Below are 15628 nucleotides of genomic sequence, written 5' to 3'. Positions count from 1 at the left end.
ACAAACATGTGCTTAGGGCATCAAGGGAAGGGGGGCACCAGAGAGTTCCCCCTGTAGCTATCATGCCCTTAACTCTTTCAGTGAACATAAGAACAGCCTTGCTCGATCAGGCCCAAAGCCCATCTAGTCCAGCATCCTGTTTCACACAGTGGCCCACCAGATGCCACTGGAAGCCTACAGGCAGGAGTTGAAGGCATGCCCTCTCCCCTGCGGTTACTCCCCTGCAACTTGAACTCAGTTTGAGGCTGGAGGTGGCCTACACTCCTCCAACTAGTAGCCGTTGATAGACCTCTCCTCCATGAAGTTATCCAAACCCCTCTTAAAGCCATCCAGCTTGTGGGCTGTCACCATATCTTGTGGCAGAGAATTCCACAAGTTGATTATGCATTATGTGAAAAAATACTTCCGTTTGCTGGTCCTAAATTTCCCGGCAATCAATTTCATGGGATGACCCCTGATTCTAGTGTTATGGGAGAAGGAGAAGAATTTCTCTCCAGTTTCTCCACACCATGCTTGATTTTATAGACCTCTATCACGTCTCCCCGCAGTTGCCTTTTTTCTAAACTAAAAAGCCCCAGATGTTGTAGCCTTACCTCATAAGAAAGGTGCTCTAGGCCCCTGATCATCTTGGTTGCCCTCTTCTGTACCTTCTCCAGTTCAACAATGTCCTTTTTTAGATGTGGTGACCAGAATTGTATGCAGTACTCCAGGTGTGGCTGCACCATCATTTTGTATAAAGGCATTATAATACTAGCTGTTTTATTTTCAATCCCCTTCCCAATGATCCTTAGCATGGAATTGGCCTTTTTCACAGCTGCCACACATTGAGTCGACACTTTCAATGAGCTGTCCACCATGATCCCAAGAACCCTCTCCTGGTCATTCACCAACAGCTCAGATCCTATCAGCGTATGCTTGAAGTTGGAATTTTTCATTCTAATGTGCATCACTTTACACTTGCCAACATTGAACCGCATTTACCATTTTGTTGCCCACTTCCCCAGTTTGGAGAGATCCTTTTGGAGCTCCTCACAATCCGTTTTGGATTTCACTACCCGAAAGAGTTTGGTATCATCTGCAAATTTGGCCACCTCGCTGCTTACCCCTACTTTTAGATCATTAATGAATAAATTAAAAAGCACCAGTCCTAGTATAGATCCCTGGGGGATCCCACTTCTTACTTCCCTCCATGGTGAAAACTCTCCATTTATCCCTACCCTCTGTTTCCTGTCTTTCAACCAGTTAGCAATCCACACATGTACTTGTCCCCTTATCCCATGACTGCTAAGTTTCCTCAGGAATCTTTGATGAGGAACTTTGTGGAAAACTTTCTGGAAGTTCAAGTATACTATGTCAACTGGATCTCTTTGATCCACACACTTGTTGACCCTCTCAGAGAACTCCAAAAGGTTGGTGAGGCAAGATTTACCTTTGCCAAAGCCATGCTGGTTCTCCCCAGGCAGGGCCTGTTCTTCTTTGTGCTTTACAATTTTATCCTTGAGGATGCTTTCCATCAATTTGCCTTGAATGGACATTAAGCTAACTGGCCTGTAATTTCCCGGATCGCCCCTGGATCCTTTTTTGAAAATCAGTGTTACATTTGCTACTTTCCAGTCTTCCAGTACAGAGCCTGATTTCAGGGATAAGTTATATATTTTGGCAAGGAGGTCAGCAATTTCACATTTGAGTTCTTTGAGGACTCTTGGATGGATGCCATCTGGCCCTGGTGATTTGTTAGTTTTCCGTTTTTCCAGACAGTTTAGAACATCATCTCTTGTCACTTCTATCTGACTCAGTTCTTTAGCCTCCATCCCACAAAAGTCTGCTTCAGGAAAAGGTATATGCTCTGTATCGTCTGCCATGAAGATGGACACAAAGAACTCATTTAGCTTCTCTGCAGCCTCCATATCCTCCTTAATAATCCCTTTAACTCCCTCATTGTGTAATGATCCAACAGCCTCCCTGGCAGGTTTCCTGCTTCTTATTTATTTAAAGAAGTTTTTATTATTGCCCTTGATACTTTTAGCTAAATGTTCCTCAAACTCTCTTTTTGCCTCCCTTATTGTCACCTTGCATTTCTTTTGCCACCTTGCATTTCACTGCCACACTCAACTTTAGTCAATTTTTTGTAATTGTTTTTATCTGCCATGTTTCGACTTTACTCTGCATTGTTAAGATAGATACTTTATTTACGGCCAATGGCCAAAACAAAACAACAACACAAACAATAAACATTATTCCAGCATTCAACATTAACTTAGTCATTAACATTAACATCAATCAATGAGCTACGGATTCTAATTGCGTTGTAACAAAATTTTGCTACAACATGAGAGATGCAGAGTGCATTATCTTCAAGTAAAAATTTCACCAAAAAATCATCCGATTGATGTTGAAACCTAGAAAGAAGCGGCAGAATCAAATGACATCAAATGTTACTGTAGAATCTACAATGTAATAAAATGCAAGCGACTGATTCAGGTTCACCCGAACCACAAGGGCACAAGCGAGCCTCCAGGGGTAGATGTTGAAATCTCCCCATTACTATAGCTGAAGGAAAGGCATTAAAGCGTGCTCTTGAAAAAGCCCAGTGGAACTTCCTGACAGTTATGATGGACAAATATGAAGCCAGGGAAAAACCCACCCAGGCCTTAAACTGACTGTAAAATGCCGGCAGACAAGCCAACACGTTCTGAGACTCCATATCATTTAGACGTTGACGAACTAATTTTTTGGCATTCACTAGGTCAGTTTCTAATAAAAATTCAGGATCTAGGCCAATACTGGAAAACTTAGCCATAATCGTTACCAGCCATTAGGCTGGGGTGTAGCCGAAAGAAATCCAGGCACAAGTCCCACTGGCCGGAGGTGAAGCTTCAGTCAGTAGAAAATAATCTGCAACCATGCCCTGGTCTCAATCCTCCACAACCCAGCCTCCTGTCATAGCACCACATTAGGGGTGCATCTAGGTGTACCAAAAAGCGCTCTTAGAAAGCCTGACTGTACCTGCTCTAGGGGCATAAAACTGTCAAAGGGGCCTAACTGAACTCCATACAAAAGTTGCAGAACAGTTTTAGCGAGGAACAATTTAATGGTGGCATTGTTAAAAAAATGTTTTCTTTGGCTCGGTGAGTGACTAAAGTTTCGAGAAACTACTAAACTATGTATCTGAAGTAAAAAGTCATTGATTTGTGAAAGATTACTGTAAAGAGCAGTCCAAAATATTGATAAAACTTCATGTAAAAGATGGCCGTATGTTATGATGTCTGACTTTGAAGATAAAATATTTTTCTCAGTTACTCGTCCTGTTGCGGCTATTTATAAGAAATTATAGGCATTGGAACTGTTTTGTTTTACCTTAAAAAATTTAAATAAATATTAAAAAATTTAAATAAATATTTTAAAATTTAAATAAATATTAAGGTATAAGTAAATAATTTGCTTGAGTCTTAATGTCCTGTCAGTTAAGCAATGGAGGGGGCCGAGGGGGGGCACCATTGTTGGGCTGTGTTTAGGGCATCAGTTGCCCTTAATCTGGCCCTGCTCCGAGCCAAGGTGGGTGAGCTGGAGTGCTTGGTTGCTAACACAGAAATAGATATAGTGGGCATAACAGAAACATGGTGGAACAGTGAGAACCAGTGGGACACTGTTATCCCTGGATATAAACTCTACAGAAAGGACAGGGAGGGGCACCTTGGAGGTGGAGTAGCACTGTATGTTAAATAAGGGATAGAATCTAGAAATCTAGAAAACCTGGGTGGAATGGAGTCCTCCACAGAAAAGCTGTGGGTGACAATACAAGGCCTGAAAGGGAACGTGCTACTGGGGAGTGGGGACGTGCTATCATTCTTCGGATCAAAACGCTGACGGTGACTGGGAGTTGCAGGAGGAAATCAGGGAGGCATCAAGGAGAGGCAGGGCTGTAATAATGGGTGACTTCAATTACCCACACAGAGACTGGGTCAATTCACAGTCAGGTAATGACAAAGAGGTCAGATTTCTAGATACACCGAATGACTGTGCCCTAGAACAGTTGGTCATGAAACCAACCAGAGAGAAGGCGACCTTGGACTTAATTCTGAGTGGCACCCAGGACCTGGTGTGTGATGTCAGTGTCATCAACCCTTTAGGGAACAGTGACCATAGTGCAATCAAATTCAGCATACATGAGGGGAGAGAATCACCAAGGAAGTCTAACACAGATGTTCTTAATTTCAAAAGAGCTTCTCCAAAATGAAGAATATGGTGAAAAGAAAGCTGAAGGGGAAAATCAGGACAGTCACTTTGCTCCAGAGTGCATGGAGTTTACTCAAAACCACAATACTAGAAGCCCAGTTAGATTGTATACCCAAAGGAAGGAAAGGTACCACTACGCCCAGGAGGATGCCAGCATGGCTAATGGGTACTGTCAAGGAAGCCATTAAAGGGAAGAAGACTTCCTTCAGAAATTGGAAGGAAGTTCCAAATGAAATTGTCCAAATGAAGAGGACAGAAAAGAACACAAACTCTGGCAAAAGAAATGCAAGGTGACAATAAGGGAGATGAAAAGAGAGTTTGAGGAACATTTAGCCATAAGCATCAAGGGGAATAACAAAAACTTCTTTAAATACACCAGAAGCAGGAAACCTGCCAGGGAGGCGGTTGGACCATTAGACAATGAGGGAGTGAAAGGGATTATTAAGGAGTATATGGAGGTTGTAGAGAAACTAAATGAGTTCTTTGCATCGGTCTTCACGGCAGAGGATACTGAGCATATACCTGTTCCTGAACCAGGCATTTTGGGGATGGAGGCTAAAGAACTGAGTCAGCTAGAAGTGACAAGAGATGATGTTCTAAACAATCTGGAAAAACTGAAAAATAACAAATATACTATCCCTCTCACAACCCTAAACTGCACCTCCGTACATGAACTTGCGGATGCAATACAGGCAGAAAAGAATTGCTTCATTGCCGCATGTATCACCTGAGCATAGATCTTCAAATGCACTCTATGTTGTAATCTGTTGGATTTGACTGTTTCTCCACTTGCACTCCAGTCGTTTACCTTGCTGCTTCAGCTCCCATAGTTCTTCCGCATACCAAGGGGCCAATTTTGAAGTGGGTCAGAAAGGTTGCTTAGGAGCGATCATGTCTACTGCTCCAGTGAGTTTGCTGTTCCAGTTTTCTACGAGGGCATCAACAGGATCGCCGGCAGAGCCAACACTAAATCCCTCCAAGGCTTCTGGAAATCCTATTGGATCCAATAACCTGCTTGGGCAGACCATCCTAATAGGTCCCTTGCCTCTGCGAAGGTGGGAAGTTACTGTATGTCCAACATTAACCAGATGGTGGTACATCCATGACAGTGGAGAAAATCACAGGAGTGCCCACCTATGGAACACCACCTTGATCAGAGCGAAAGATCAAATCAAACATGTGACTTGAACTCCTGAGCTGCCCCGGACAATTTGGTCCCAAAATGAGCATTGAAGTCCCCCACCACCACAAGCCTGGGAGATTCCAACACCAAGCCCGAGACCAAGACCGTCAGCTCAGTTAGGGACTCTGTTGAGCAGCGGGGTGATCAGTACACCAACAGAAGTCCCAGTCTGTCCCTGGTCCCCAAACTTAAGTACACACATTCGATGTGGTCTGACACCTCAACAGGGATCATGGTAAGGGAGATATTGTTCTTATAGACCACAGCCACTCCACCTTTCTGCCCACAGTCCCTCACCTGCTCCTCAACAGAGTACCCTGGAGGGAGAAGCTGGGACCACACTGGGCCCCCAGCCTCCCCCAACCAGGTCTCTGTAATACATACCAGGTTGGCACCTTCATCCAGATCAAATCATAGATGGCTTCTGATTTCTTCTGGACCGACCTGGCATTACAGAGGAGCAATGTGAGGTTCCAAGGGTGGTTGTCACTGCTCCCCAAGGTCAAGGAGCTGGCAGGACAGCCGGAAGAGGAAACAGCTATTAGATTTCCAAGTCCCCTTCCTCTGTAATGGCCTGCTAACCTGCCGACGTGACTTCTTCTGTTCCCCACCACCACCGGCATTGCGGCCCCACAGTCACTGGACACCCCCCCCCCGTCTCCCCATCTCCAGGTAAGCCCAGACACATTCTAAAACAATCACACCCAGGACTAATTAAAACAGAAACACCACTATTAAATGCCTCCCCCCAACATACAAATACCTAGGCCAAGAGGCCTGGCCCTCACCCTCGCCATTCCCCAAAGTGGCTCCCCCAAAGGGGCGACCCCCTTTGGTGTCGCCCCTTTGGTGGTGACCCCACTGCCACTAGCAGCACCCTAAATAGCTCTGAGCAACAAGCTCCAGCAGATGGAAACCAGGAAACGGCCAAGTCATCCCTGTGGCCCCTAGTCCCGCAAAGCCTCACCACAGTCCAGCAGCCTGTTCTGGGGGGCAGATAGTAAGCAGAGGGGCACAGAGGCAGAAGCAGACAGGCAGGCACCCAGTCCCTCACCCTGAGGTCTGCCAGGGGGAAGATTTTCCTCCTCTTCTTTTCTCCTGCAGGCTTCTGGGGGGCTGATGCCACTCACAGCACCCTGTGTCAGAAATCATCATTCTGTTGAGAGAGTCCCTGATGCCAGGCATCGGTAAACTCTGAGTGAACTGGTCAATTCTTGAGATAAAGGCAAGATTGCCTCTCCTTTGTTACAACGATTAATTGCTTAGGAAAAGCTAGAGCAATCCTGCATTTCCTCTGGAAGGTATCTTTGCAATTCTTATGCCACTTGCTATGTTTGCAACAGTTGTCACCACTGATTTCTTGTTTCATATATATTGACATGCAATCACTCTGAAATGCTTTTAGAAATGCACATTAAGTATATTTACACACACACAAGCTACTTAGATTGTTGAAGCTCTTCTCACAATCAGTAAGAAAAGCTAAAGTTGGGTCTGCTCTCTCCGCAGATGATCAAGCCTGCAGGCCTGGGTGGTTGGACCAGCTGCTCACACAACTGCCGGTTCTGTCAAGGAACCGGCGGGGGCTATGGGGATCGGGGGCCATGTGGCCCCCGGAAGTTCCAGGATGCCCTGCACAAGTGTGCGGGGCATTCTGGAGAGACCCCCCGAGCCTGGGAGGCTGCTTGAAGTCTCCCAGTCGGGGGTCTACTTGTGTGTTGCCGTGCACCATGGCGATACACAAGCAAAAAGAGGAGATTACGGAGTGCGCGCTCCGTTAACCTTGTCTTATGGGAGGGGTATTTAGGAGCTGCACGGCTCCCATTGCAGCACACAATCGCCCCAAAGCGGGCTAGGCTCCCTTAACCCACTTTTGGGCAATCATGAGAATTGCCTCATCGTTTCTCACATATAGGACTGGTGTTTTTCCCTTGACAGCTTTGACTTCCTAACACCTCTTTCGGGCAGAGGCACCTCAAGTTTGCTCAAACAGCAGAGACAAATCTGCAAAGCTCAGAAATGCAGAGCATCTTGAAAACACAAGAAAAACAATTCCTTCCTGATTCCTTCCTGATAACAGACTGCAGCACACAGGAGATGGCCCTCAATCTCCTGAAACCCAGCTCTGACAAAAAATTGAGGCTATTCTCACGGCCAAGAGGAACCGGCTAAGGGAGCCTAGCCTGATTCCTCCTGGCCGTCTGCTGCCACAGAAGCCACATGGCTCCCAGCAGCAAACTTCACAAAACACCCCTCCCCTTAAACAAGGTTAGTGGAGTGAGCACTGCACAAACCCCATTTAGTTGATCATGTGCCAGCGTGGCTCCACGCTGCAGCCACACATGAGTAGACCCCTGACTGGGAGGCTACAACAATCCTCCTGGCCTCAGGGGTCTCCCTGGGATGCCCCATGCACTTGCACAGGGCATCCTGGGACTTCCAGAGGCTGGGAGGCCCCGGATCCCTGCTGCCCCTTGATGGACCTGCAATCGTGTGGGTGGCTGATCTGGCCACGCAGGGATGGCTCCCTGCTTGTGTGCAGGGAAAGCGGGCTAAGAGAACGGTCATTTCCACAATGGGGAAATGACTTGACTAACAAGCCAGAGGTCACCAGAACTTCAAATCCCCACTGGTATGTTTCCCAGACTATGTGAAACACCTATTCTGGGCAGCAGCAATATAGGAAGATGCTGAAAGGCATCATCTCATACTGCGTGGGAGATGGCAATGGTAAACCCCTCCTGTATTCTACCAAAGACAACCACAGGGCTCTGTGGTCACCAGGAGTCGACACTGACTCAATAGCACACTTTACCTTTATGCTAAGAAACATGATTGACCTGTTTGATTTACCTGATCAGCACTATTGCCTTAATAAGGCCCGTTGAAACTTAATAAGTGTGTCTGTCTTTCCTCCTACTTGTGTGTCCAGATCATACATAGTTGCCATATAAAAGAACTATGCCAGTTTGTGGCTAGCGTGAACAAGCCTTATTCTCATTGCTAGCTCTGGAGCAAACACAGGGTGCGAATCCGGTTTGTCTCACAACAGTTCCTAGAAACATCTGACTGGCTGATGTTAGAAGAGGAAGGGCAGACCTCAGGGCCAGCTTAGAGTTGAGAAGGCTTTGGCAGGGAGCCTCCAGTAGGCACCCTCCTACCTCAGTAGATACCCCTGCCCTTGTGAGGGTGGTGTGGCTGGTATATTTATTTGAATTGCCACTGCAGTAGCAGAAGTAGAAGCAACATGACTGTAGCAGCAGGCCCACCAGTTCCTCCCTACAATGAGTCCCAAAGCAGCACAGTGGATGTGCTACATTGGGTAGGGGTATTATGGAGGAATAAATGGATTGAACAGTATTGCTTTCACTTCTGCTGCTACAGCAGCAACGACTCAAACAGCTACCCATTGTAGTGGTTCAGCTAAGGTGAACAAGCATACAGAGAACTTAGTAGTATCATGATCACATAAGCCCAGTTCAGACGTTATATTTCTTTTGCTATATAAATGACTTTGTAAACTTTTTTTTGTTCGAAAAGTGGCATATAAATACTTGAAACAATAATAGTGTTGTACCTGCATTCAGATGCCTATGTACTCACACATGATTTTGTGTGAATTACTGCACCTGTATTCATTTGAAAAGTGAACCTGGGTACAGGTCCCTCAAAATTCATGGTACAGCCAGGTACCTGCATTCAACATAATGTGTGAATAATTGCACCTGCACTACAGATTTGTACCTGTGGAAACAGTACACAGATTATACGAGTGTTGAACATAATGAGTGAATAGGGCTACAGTGCATCTATCTATCTATCTATCTATCTATCTATCTATCTATCTATCTATCTATCTATCTATCTATCTATATTATATTATTAAGAAGAGCCCCTGGTGGGGCAGTGGTAAAAACTGCCACCCTGTAACCAGAAGGTTGCAAGTTCGATCCTGACCAAGGGCTCAAGGTTGACTCGGCCTTCCATCCTTCCGAGGTCGGTAAAATGAGTACCCAGAATGTTGGGGGGCAATATGCTAAATCATTGTAAACCGCTTAGAGAGCTTTCAGCTATAGAGCGGTATATAAATGTAAGTGCTATTGCTTTTGCTATCTATCTATCTATCGCACTTTTATACCACTCTATCCAAAGGTTAAGATAATCGGTCTAGATAATTGGTTTCCTCCAAAACTGCCTGGAGCTGGTTAGCCACTACTCTCTCAATCACCTTGCCCAACCATGGAAGATTGGAGACTGGCCTATAACTCTCCATCACTGAGGGATCTAGGGCAGGCTTCTTAAGAAGTGGTCTAATCATTGCCTCCTTCAAACAAGGAAGCATCCTACCCTTCCTCAGCGATGAGTTAATGAAATTAACTAGGCCATCTCCAACAACAATTTATATATAATATAATATAATATAATATAATATAATATAATATAATATAATATAATATAATATATAATAATAATTTCTCTGCTAGATAGAAGCCGTCAAGTCGGGCAAGGATCCAGAGAACAAGTGGTAGGTCACACCGCCCCAAGCAGCTTGTTCATGTCCTCAGGCATCACAGATTGAAACGGTTCCAATCTACTACTGCAAGAGGGATTAATGGACACCACCTTAATAGACTCTGCAAAAACAGTGGAGTTCAAGTTGGCACGAATACAAGAGATTTTCTCCGCAAAGAACCCATTAAAGGCATTACAGCACAACATAGTCTCTGGGGACTGATTCAAAATGGAAGGAGCCTGAATCAAACTAGGGGTGTGCACAGAACCAGCCAAACCCAACTGGGGTGTGTGTGTCCGGTCCGGTGCAGAACTGTTGAACCAAACCAGTTCTATGTTGAACCAGTTTGACATAGAACTGGTTCACACATCCCTAAATCAAACTCCTCACAACCCAGAACAGCTCTGCTGAATGCAAACCTGCAGAAGCAATGCGTGCAGACCAGAATTGTGATTTTTTTTGCCTCACATACCACTTCCACATAAACCTTCAAATGGGCTCTATGCTGTGTCCCGTCAATTTTGAGCCAAGTTCTCCTCCATTTGCATTTCAGTCACCTACCTTGCTGCTTCAGACCCTGCAACTCCTCTGTACCAGGGGTCCACTTTTAAAGCAGGGCAGAAGGGACGCTTAGGAGCGATTGTATCTACTGCCCTGGTGAGTTCTCTATTCCAGGTTCCCACCAGGGCATCGACAGAATCACTGACAGCATCATATCTGAAACCCTCCAAGGCTTTTTTGAATCCTACTGGATCCAGCAGCCTTCTCAGGTGGACCATCTTAATTGGTCCACCACCCCTGCAGGGCTGGGACATGGCCATGAAACCAAACCTTACCAGGTGGTGGTCTGTCCATGACAATGGGGAAGCCACAAGATTCCCCACCCACGGAACACCCCCCTGATCTGAGCAAAAGACCAAATTGAGTGTGTGGCTGGCAACAAGAGTTGGTCCTGAAACTAATTGGGATAGGCCCACAGTTGTCATGGCTGCTAAGAACTTCTGAGCTGCACCGGACAAGTCAGCTCCAAAGTGGATATTGAAGTCCCCCAGAACTAAAAGCCTGGGTGACTCCAACACCAACTCTGAGACCAACTCCATCAGCTCAGTTAGGGAGTCCGTTGGGCAGTGGAGTGGATGGTACCCCAACAGAATCCCTGATCTATCCCTAGTTCCCTGCCACAAAAATACACACTCAATGTAAGTCAGCTGTCTCACAGGGACCTGGTAAGGGAGATGGTACTCTTATGTACCACAGTCACTCCACACACACACCCTGCCCACTTCCCCTAGCCTGTTCCACAACAGAGTAACATGGTGGGAATAGCTGGGCTCAGACTGGGTCACTAGCCCATCCCCCATACAAGTCTCAGTTATACAACCCAGGTCTGCTCCCTCATCCATGATCAAGTCATAGATGATTTCAGTCTTATTATGAACAGACCTGCTATTGCAGAGGAGCATGGCCGGGTTCTGTGGATAGCTGGAACTTCTCCCCAAGGCCTGAAAGCTGACAGGGCAGCCGGGAAGTGGAAACAGTTACTAAATTACTAGTTTCCCTTCTCCTATAACAGCCAGCTGCTCTGCCAATGCCAGTTCTATTCCCCACAACGCGCATCACCCTTCCCAAGAGAGCCCAAACATATGGCAACAAAAGGCCTGGCACAACCCTCTAAAAAGAAGACTAACAACTTTAGCCCAGACCTCCGACCCCGCCTCAATATAACCTCCCTTCAGAACTCAGTCCCACAGCAAGGCCCAGCACCAAAGGGTGGCCCCCTTTGTCAGGCAGCTTTGGCGGCTGCCTATAGGTCATCCGCCTACCACCAGCTGCACCACCGGCACTCCCTCTGTTTTTATAAGCACCCAAAAACTCAGAATCACCCCTCTTACAGGTGGCTCTAAGCTGGGGCAGATGAAACCTGATGCTAACCCCCTGCTAACTTGGCAAAGAGGCACCTTTTAACATGGTGATTCTGTTTATTTAGCAGGGGGAGAGTAAATGGCCCTGTCCACCCCCAGCACAGTATTATTATTATTATTATTTTACATTAATATCCCACTCTTCCTCCAAGGAGCCCAGAGCGGTGTACTACATACTTAGGTTTCTCCTCACAACAACCCTGTGAAGTAGCTGAGGCTGAGAGAGAAGTGACTGGCCCAGAGCCACCCAGCTAGTATCATGGCTGAATGGGGATTTGAACTCAGGTCTCCCCGGTCCTAGTCCAGCACTCTAAGCACTGCACCATGCTGGCCTCACCAGTACCTCCAGTGACTGTTGCTGGTGTCTATCTTATGTTTCTTTTTAGATTGTGAGCCCTTTGGGGACAGGGATCCATCTTATTTATTTATTATTTCTCTGTAAACCGCCCTGAGCCATTTTTTGAAAGGCAGTACAGTGGTCCCTCGACTTACGAACTTAATCCGTTCCGAATGCACATTTGTAGGTCGAAAAGTTCGTAAGTCGAAAAGCAGTTTCCCATAGGAATGCATTGGAAACTGATTAATTCGTTCCGGAGCCTAGGAAAAAGACCCAGACACCCAGTTTTTTGTGCAAAACTCTTTATCAAGTGCACTTTAAAGGCATGCAAACTGCACAGCAACATTACTTTTCAACAATAAACATTTACAACAGCACTTTATCATTTTTTGGGACCTGATGCAGGTCATTTCTGGGAAGAGGAGGCAGAGGGTGACAACTGGGAAGAACAGCAAGGTTCTTCCTCCTGCCTTGCCTGCTTCACCACAAACCAGTGCATGGTCTGCTGCCTCTGTCTCTTGCGGAGCATTGCTCGCCATGGGGCAACGACCACATTATCAAAGTGCTCCACAGCTTCCTGGGCTGCAGCCTGATCCTCACTGAGATCGTTCACAAAGGTCTGCAGCTCTCCCCACAGTTCGCAGGCCCTCTTATAAGACGACGAAGGCAACTGCCTTGGCTCTTCCTCCTGCTCCTCAGGTGTGTCTGGCTGCACCCCTTGCTGCTCCTGTTCCTGCAGGCTCAACAGGTCCTCGGTGGAAAGTTCAAGGTTGTGTCCCTCGGCCAATTCTTCCACGTCCTGTGTTGAAACCTCCAGGCCCATGGTCTGCCCCAGGGAGACGATCTCCTCTACCACGGCCTGCTCCTGTGTGCTGGATTCAGTGGAGGCAACGCAGGCTGCCCACAAGTTCTTCCAGCAACTGTTGAGGTTCCTCTGGCTGACACTGTCCCACGCAATTTTGATGAGCTGCAGGCAGCTCACGATATCAAAATGGTGCTTCCAGTAGTCAGCCAGAATGATGCCTGACCCATCCATCATGTCCAGGCAACGCCGGAACAGCTCCCTCATGTACAACTTCTTAAAGTTGGCAATCAGTTGCTGGTCCATCGGCTGGATGAGGGGGGTGGTGTTGGGTGGCAGGAAGATGACTCGGATGAACTTGAATTCCTCCGCCAAGTCTTCTTCCAGCCCAGGAGGATGTGCAGGCGCATTGTCCATCAAGAGGATGGCCTTCAGGGGCAGGTTCTTCTCCTGGAGGTACCTCCTCACTGTTGGACCAAACACCTGGTTCACCCAGTCCACAAACAGGACCCGTGTGACCCAGGCCTTGGCGTTGGATCGCCACATGACGCTCAGCCTCTCCTTGTTGACTTTGTGCTTCTTGAAAGCACGGGGGTTCTCCGAATGGTAAACCAGCAGAGGCTTTACCTTCAGATCACCCCTGGCGTTTGCACAGAAGAGGAGGGTGAGGCAGTCCTTCATCGGCTTGTGGCCAGGCATCTTGGTCTCCTCCTGTGTGATGAAGGTCCTCCTTGGCATCCTTTTCCAAAAGAGGCCGGTCTCATCACAATTGAAGACCTGCTCCGGAAGGTAGCCCTTAGCAGTCACGGTCTCCAAGAACTCCGTGGCAAATTCTTCCGCTGCAGCCAGATCCGAACTTGCAGCCTCTCCGTGCCAGACGACGCTGCGGATACCGGACGTCATCTTGAATTTCTCAAACCACCCGTGGCTTGCCTTGAACTCTTCGTGCGAAGTTCCTGGCTGCTGGGCGATCAGGTCAGCATGCAAGGCCCTGGCCTTGGCACACACGACTGCCGAAGTCACAGTGTCCCCTGCACGCTCCTTCTCGTGGATCCACAGCAGCAGCAACTTCTCCACCTCGTCCATGATGGCAGGGCGGTTCTTGGTAAGGATCGTGACACCCTTGGCTGTCTCACGACCCATAATCCTCTCCTTGTCCTTGAGGATGGTCACAATGGTCGATGCACTCCTGCCGTACTCTCTTGCAAGGTCCACCACTCGCATGCCTTGCTCATGCTTGCGGATGATGTCCTGCTTGACCTCCAAGAGAATCAGCTCCCTCTTGCGCTTCCCGGACTCTGCTGGCTTCTTTGGTGCCATGACGCCACATGACGCCACAAACACTAGAAAGAAAGAAAAAACATCATTAGGATCCTGAAGACAAAAGAGCAGAAAGTGCACTTTAACATGGCATGGAAAAAAGTTCAGTTTAACCAGACATCAATTTAGCATCAAGCTGCAAAGAGCAGAAACCAAAAAGAACTCTTAAAACAGCAGAAAGGCCAGAAAGCAAAAAGGAGCCTTAAACCTGCTCAGAAAACCTAAACACAACCTCATGGCCAGCCTGAAAAATTTAGCATCAAGGTGCAAGGACCACAGGCAAAGAAATTTTTTTTACACATGGCATGGAAAGAGCACCCACACCCACACACACACAAGACCCCCCCCCCGCAACCCCCACAGTAAAGAGAAGGAAAATCAACCTACAGTACCTTTCCAGCATTAGAGAATTGCAGGAAAAAGAAACTCCAACACTCTACAAGCAACTCCAACTGGCTCCAAATCTCCCTCTCTCTCTCTCTCTCTCCAACGCCGCTCCACACCTCCTCACCCCACGCCTCGTACAACCCACAGAGGTCTGGAAGCATGGCACAGGGGTTTTAAAGCCTCCCATACACAAAGCGCCATGGGAGAAGCAGTTTTCAAAAAAAAATATTCGGAAAAATTCGTAAGTCGAGGAAACCGCATCTAAAATTCGTAAGTCGAGGAAACCGCATCTAAAACCGCCAACGGTTTTCCGTTCGGATGTTGAAAAATTCGTAAGCGTGCGGCCATTTTTTTCATTCGTAAGTCGAAAAATTCGGATGTCGAGTGGTTTGTAAGTCGAAGGACCACTGTATAGCAATCGAAATAATAATAATAATAATAATAATAATAATAATAATAATAATAATAATAATACCCCCAGTGAGGCACTACCTTGGCGTGGTTGTGGGGCTTGCATGCTCTGAGGAAGGTGAGAGCTATGCCAGAGGTCCAACCATACTGGACAGGTCTCACCAGAGGAGCCAGACAAAGAGTGCCTCTCCCATCAACAATATGGTGAGACGTAACTTTAATAAATCTATACCGGATCGGTTGTCACCCGGGTCAACAAGGACCGCGCCAGGTGCTGGAGTCCCTGGACATCTGGTGGCAAGTGGGCTACAAGACTCAGGATCTTCACTTGAGCAACCAGGGCTGAAGACAGCAAAGTTACTGGAAGAAACGTCGCTTAACCGAAAAAATATACGAAAAATGCCAACAAGGAAATAATGATCTGCTATTACAAGTCTAGTCCAACTAGAAGAGGTTATTTTAAAAGAATGTACCAAATTTGGAAAGAGAAGCATCCAGATACAGAAATAACAGAACA

General features: G+C 46.9%; 1 protein-coding gene across 1 annotated transcript in view; it reads right to left on the bottom strand.

Moving 5' to 3' along the window:
• The window catches only part of LOC128335276 (tigger transposable element-derived protein 1-like), a 139632-nt gene extending 125319 nt beyond the window's left edge, over window positions 1-14313 (bottom strand). The window contains exon 1 of the mRNA XM_053273316.1: window positions 12683-14313. Within this exon, the coding sequence (XP_053129291.1) occupies window positions 12683-14313 (1631 nt within the window). The remainder of the gene's footprint in view (window positions 1-12682) is intronic.
• Window positions 14314-15628: the final 1315 nt, after the last annotated feature.

This window comes from Hemicordylus capensis, chromosome 1 (genome assembly GCF_027244095.1).
Source record: "Hemicordylus capensis ecotype Gifberg chromosome 1, rHemCap1.1.pri, whole genome shotgun sequence".
In the NCBI taxonomy this organism is placed as follows: domain Eukaryota; kingdom Metazoa; phylum Chordata; class Lepidosauria; order Squamata; family Cordylidae; genus Hemicordylus; species Hemicordylus capensis.
Note: the sequence above shows the minus strand (reverse complement) of the source record. Positions and strands in the feature narration are given on the sequence as shown.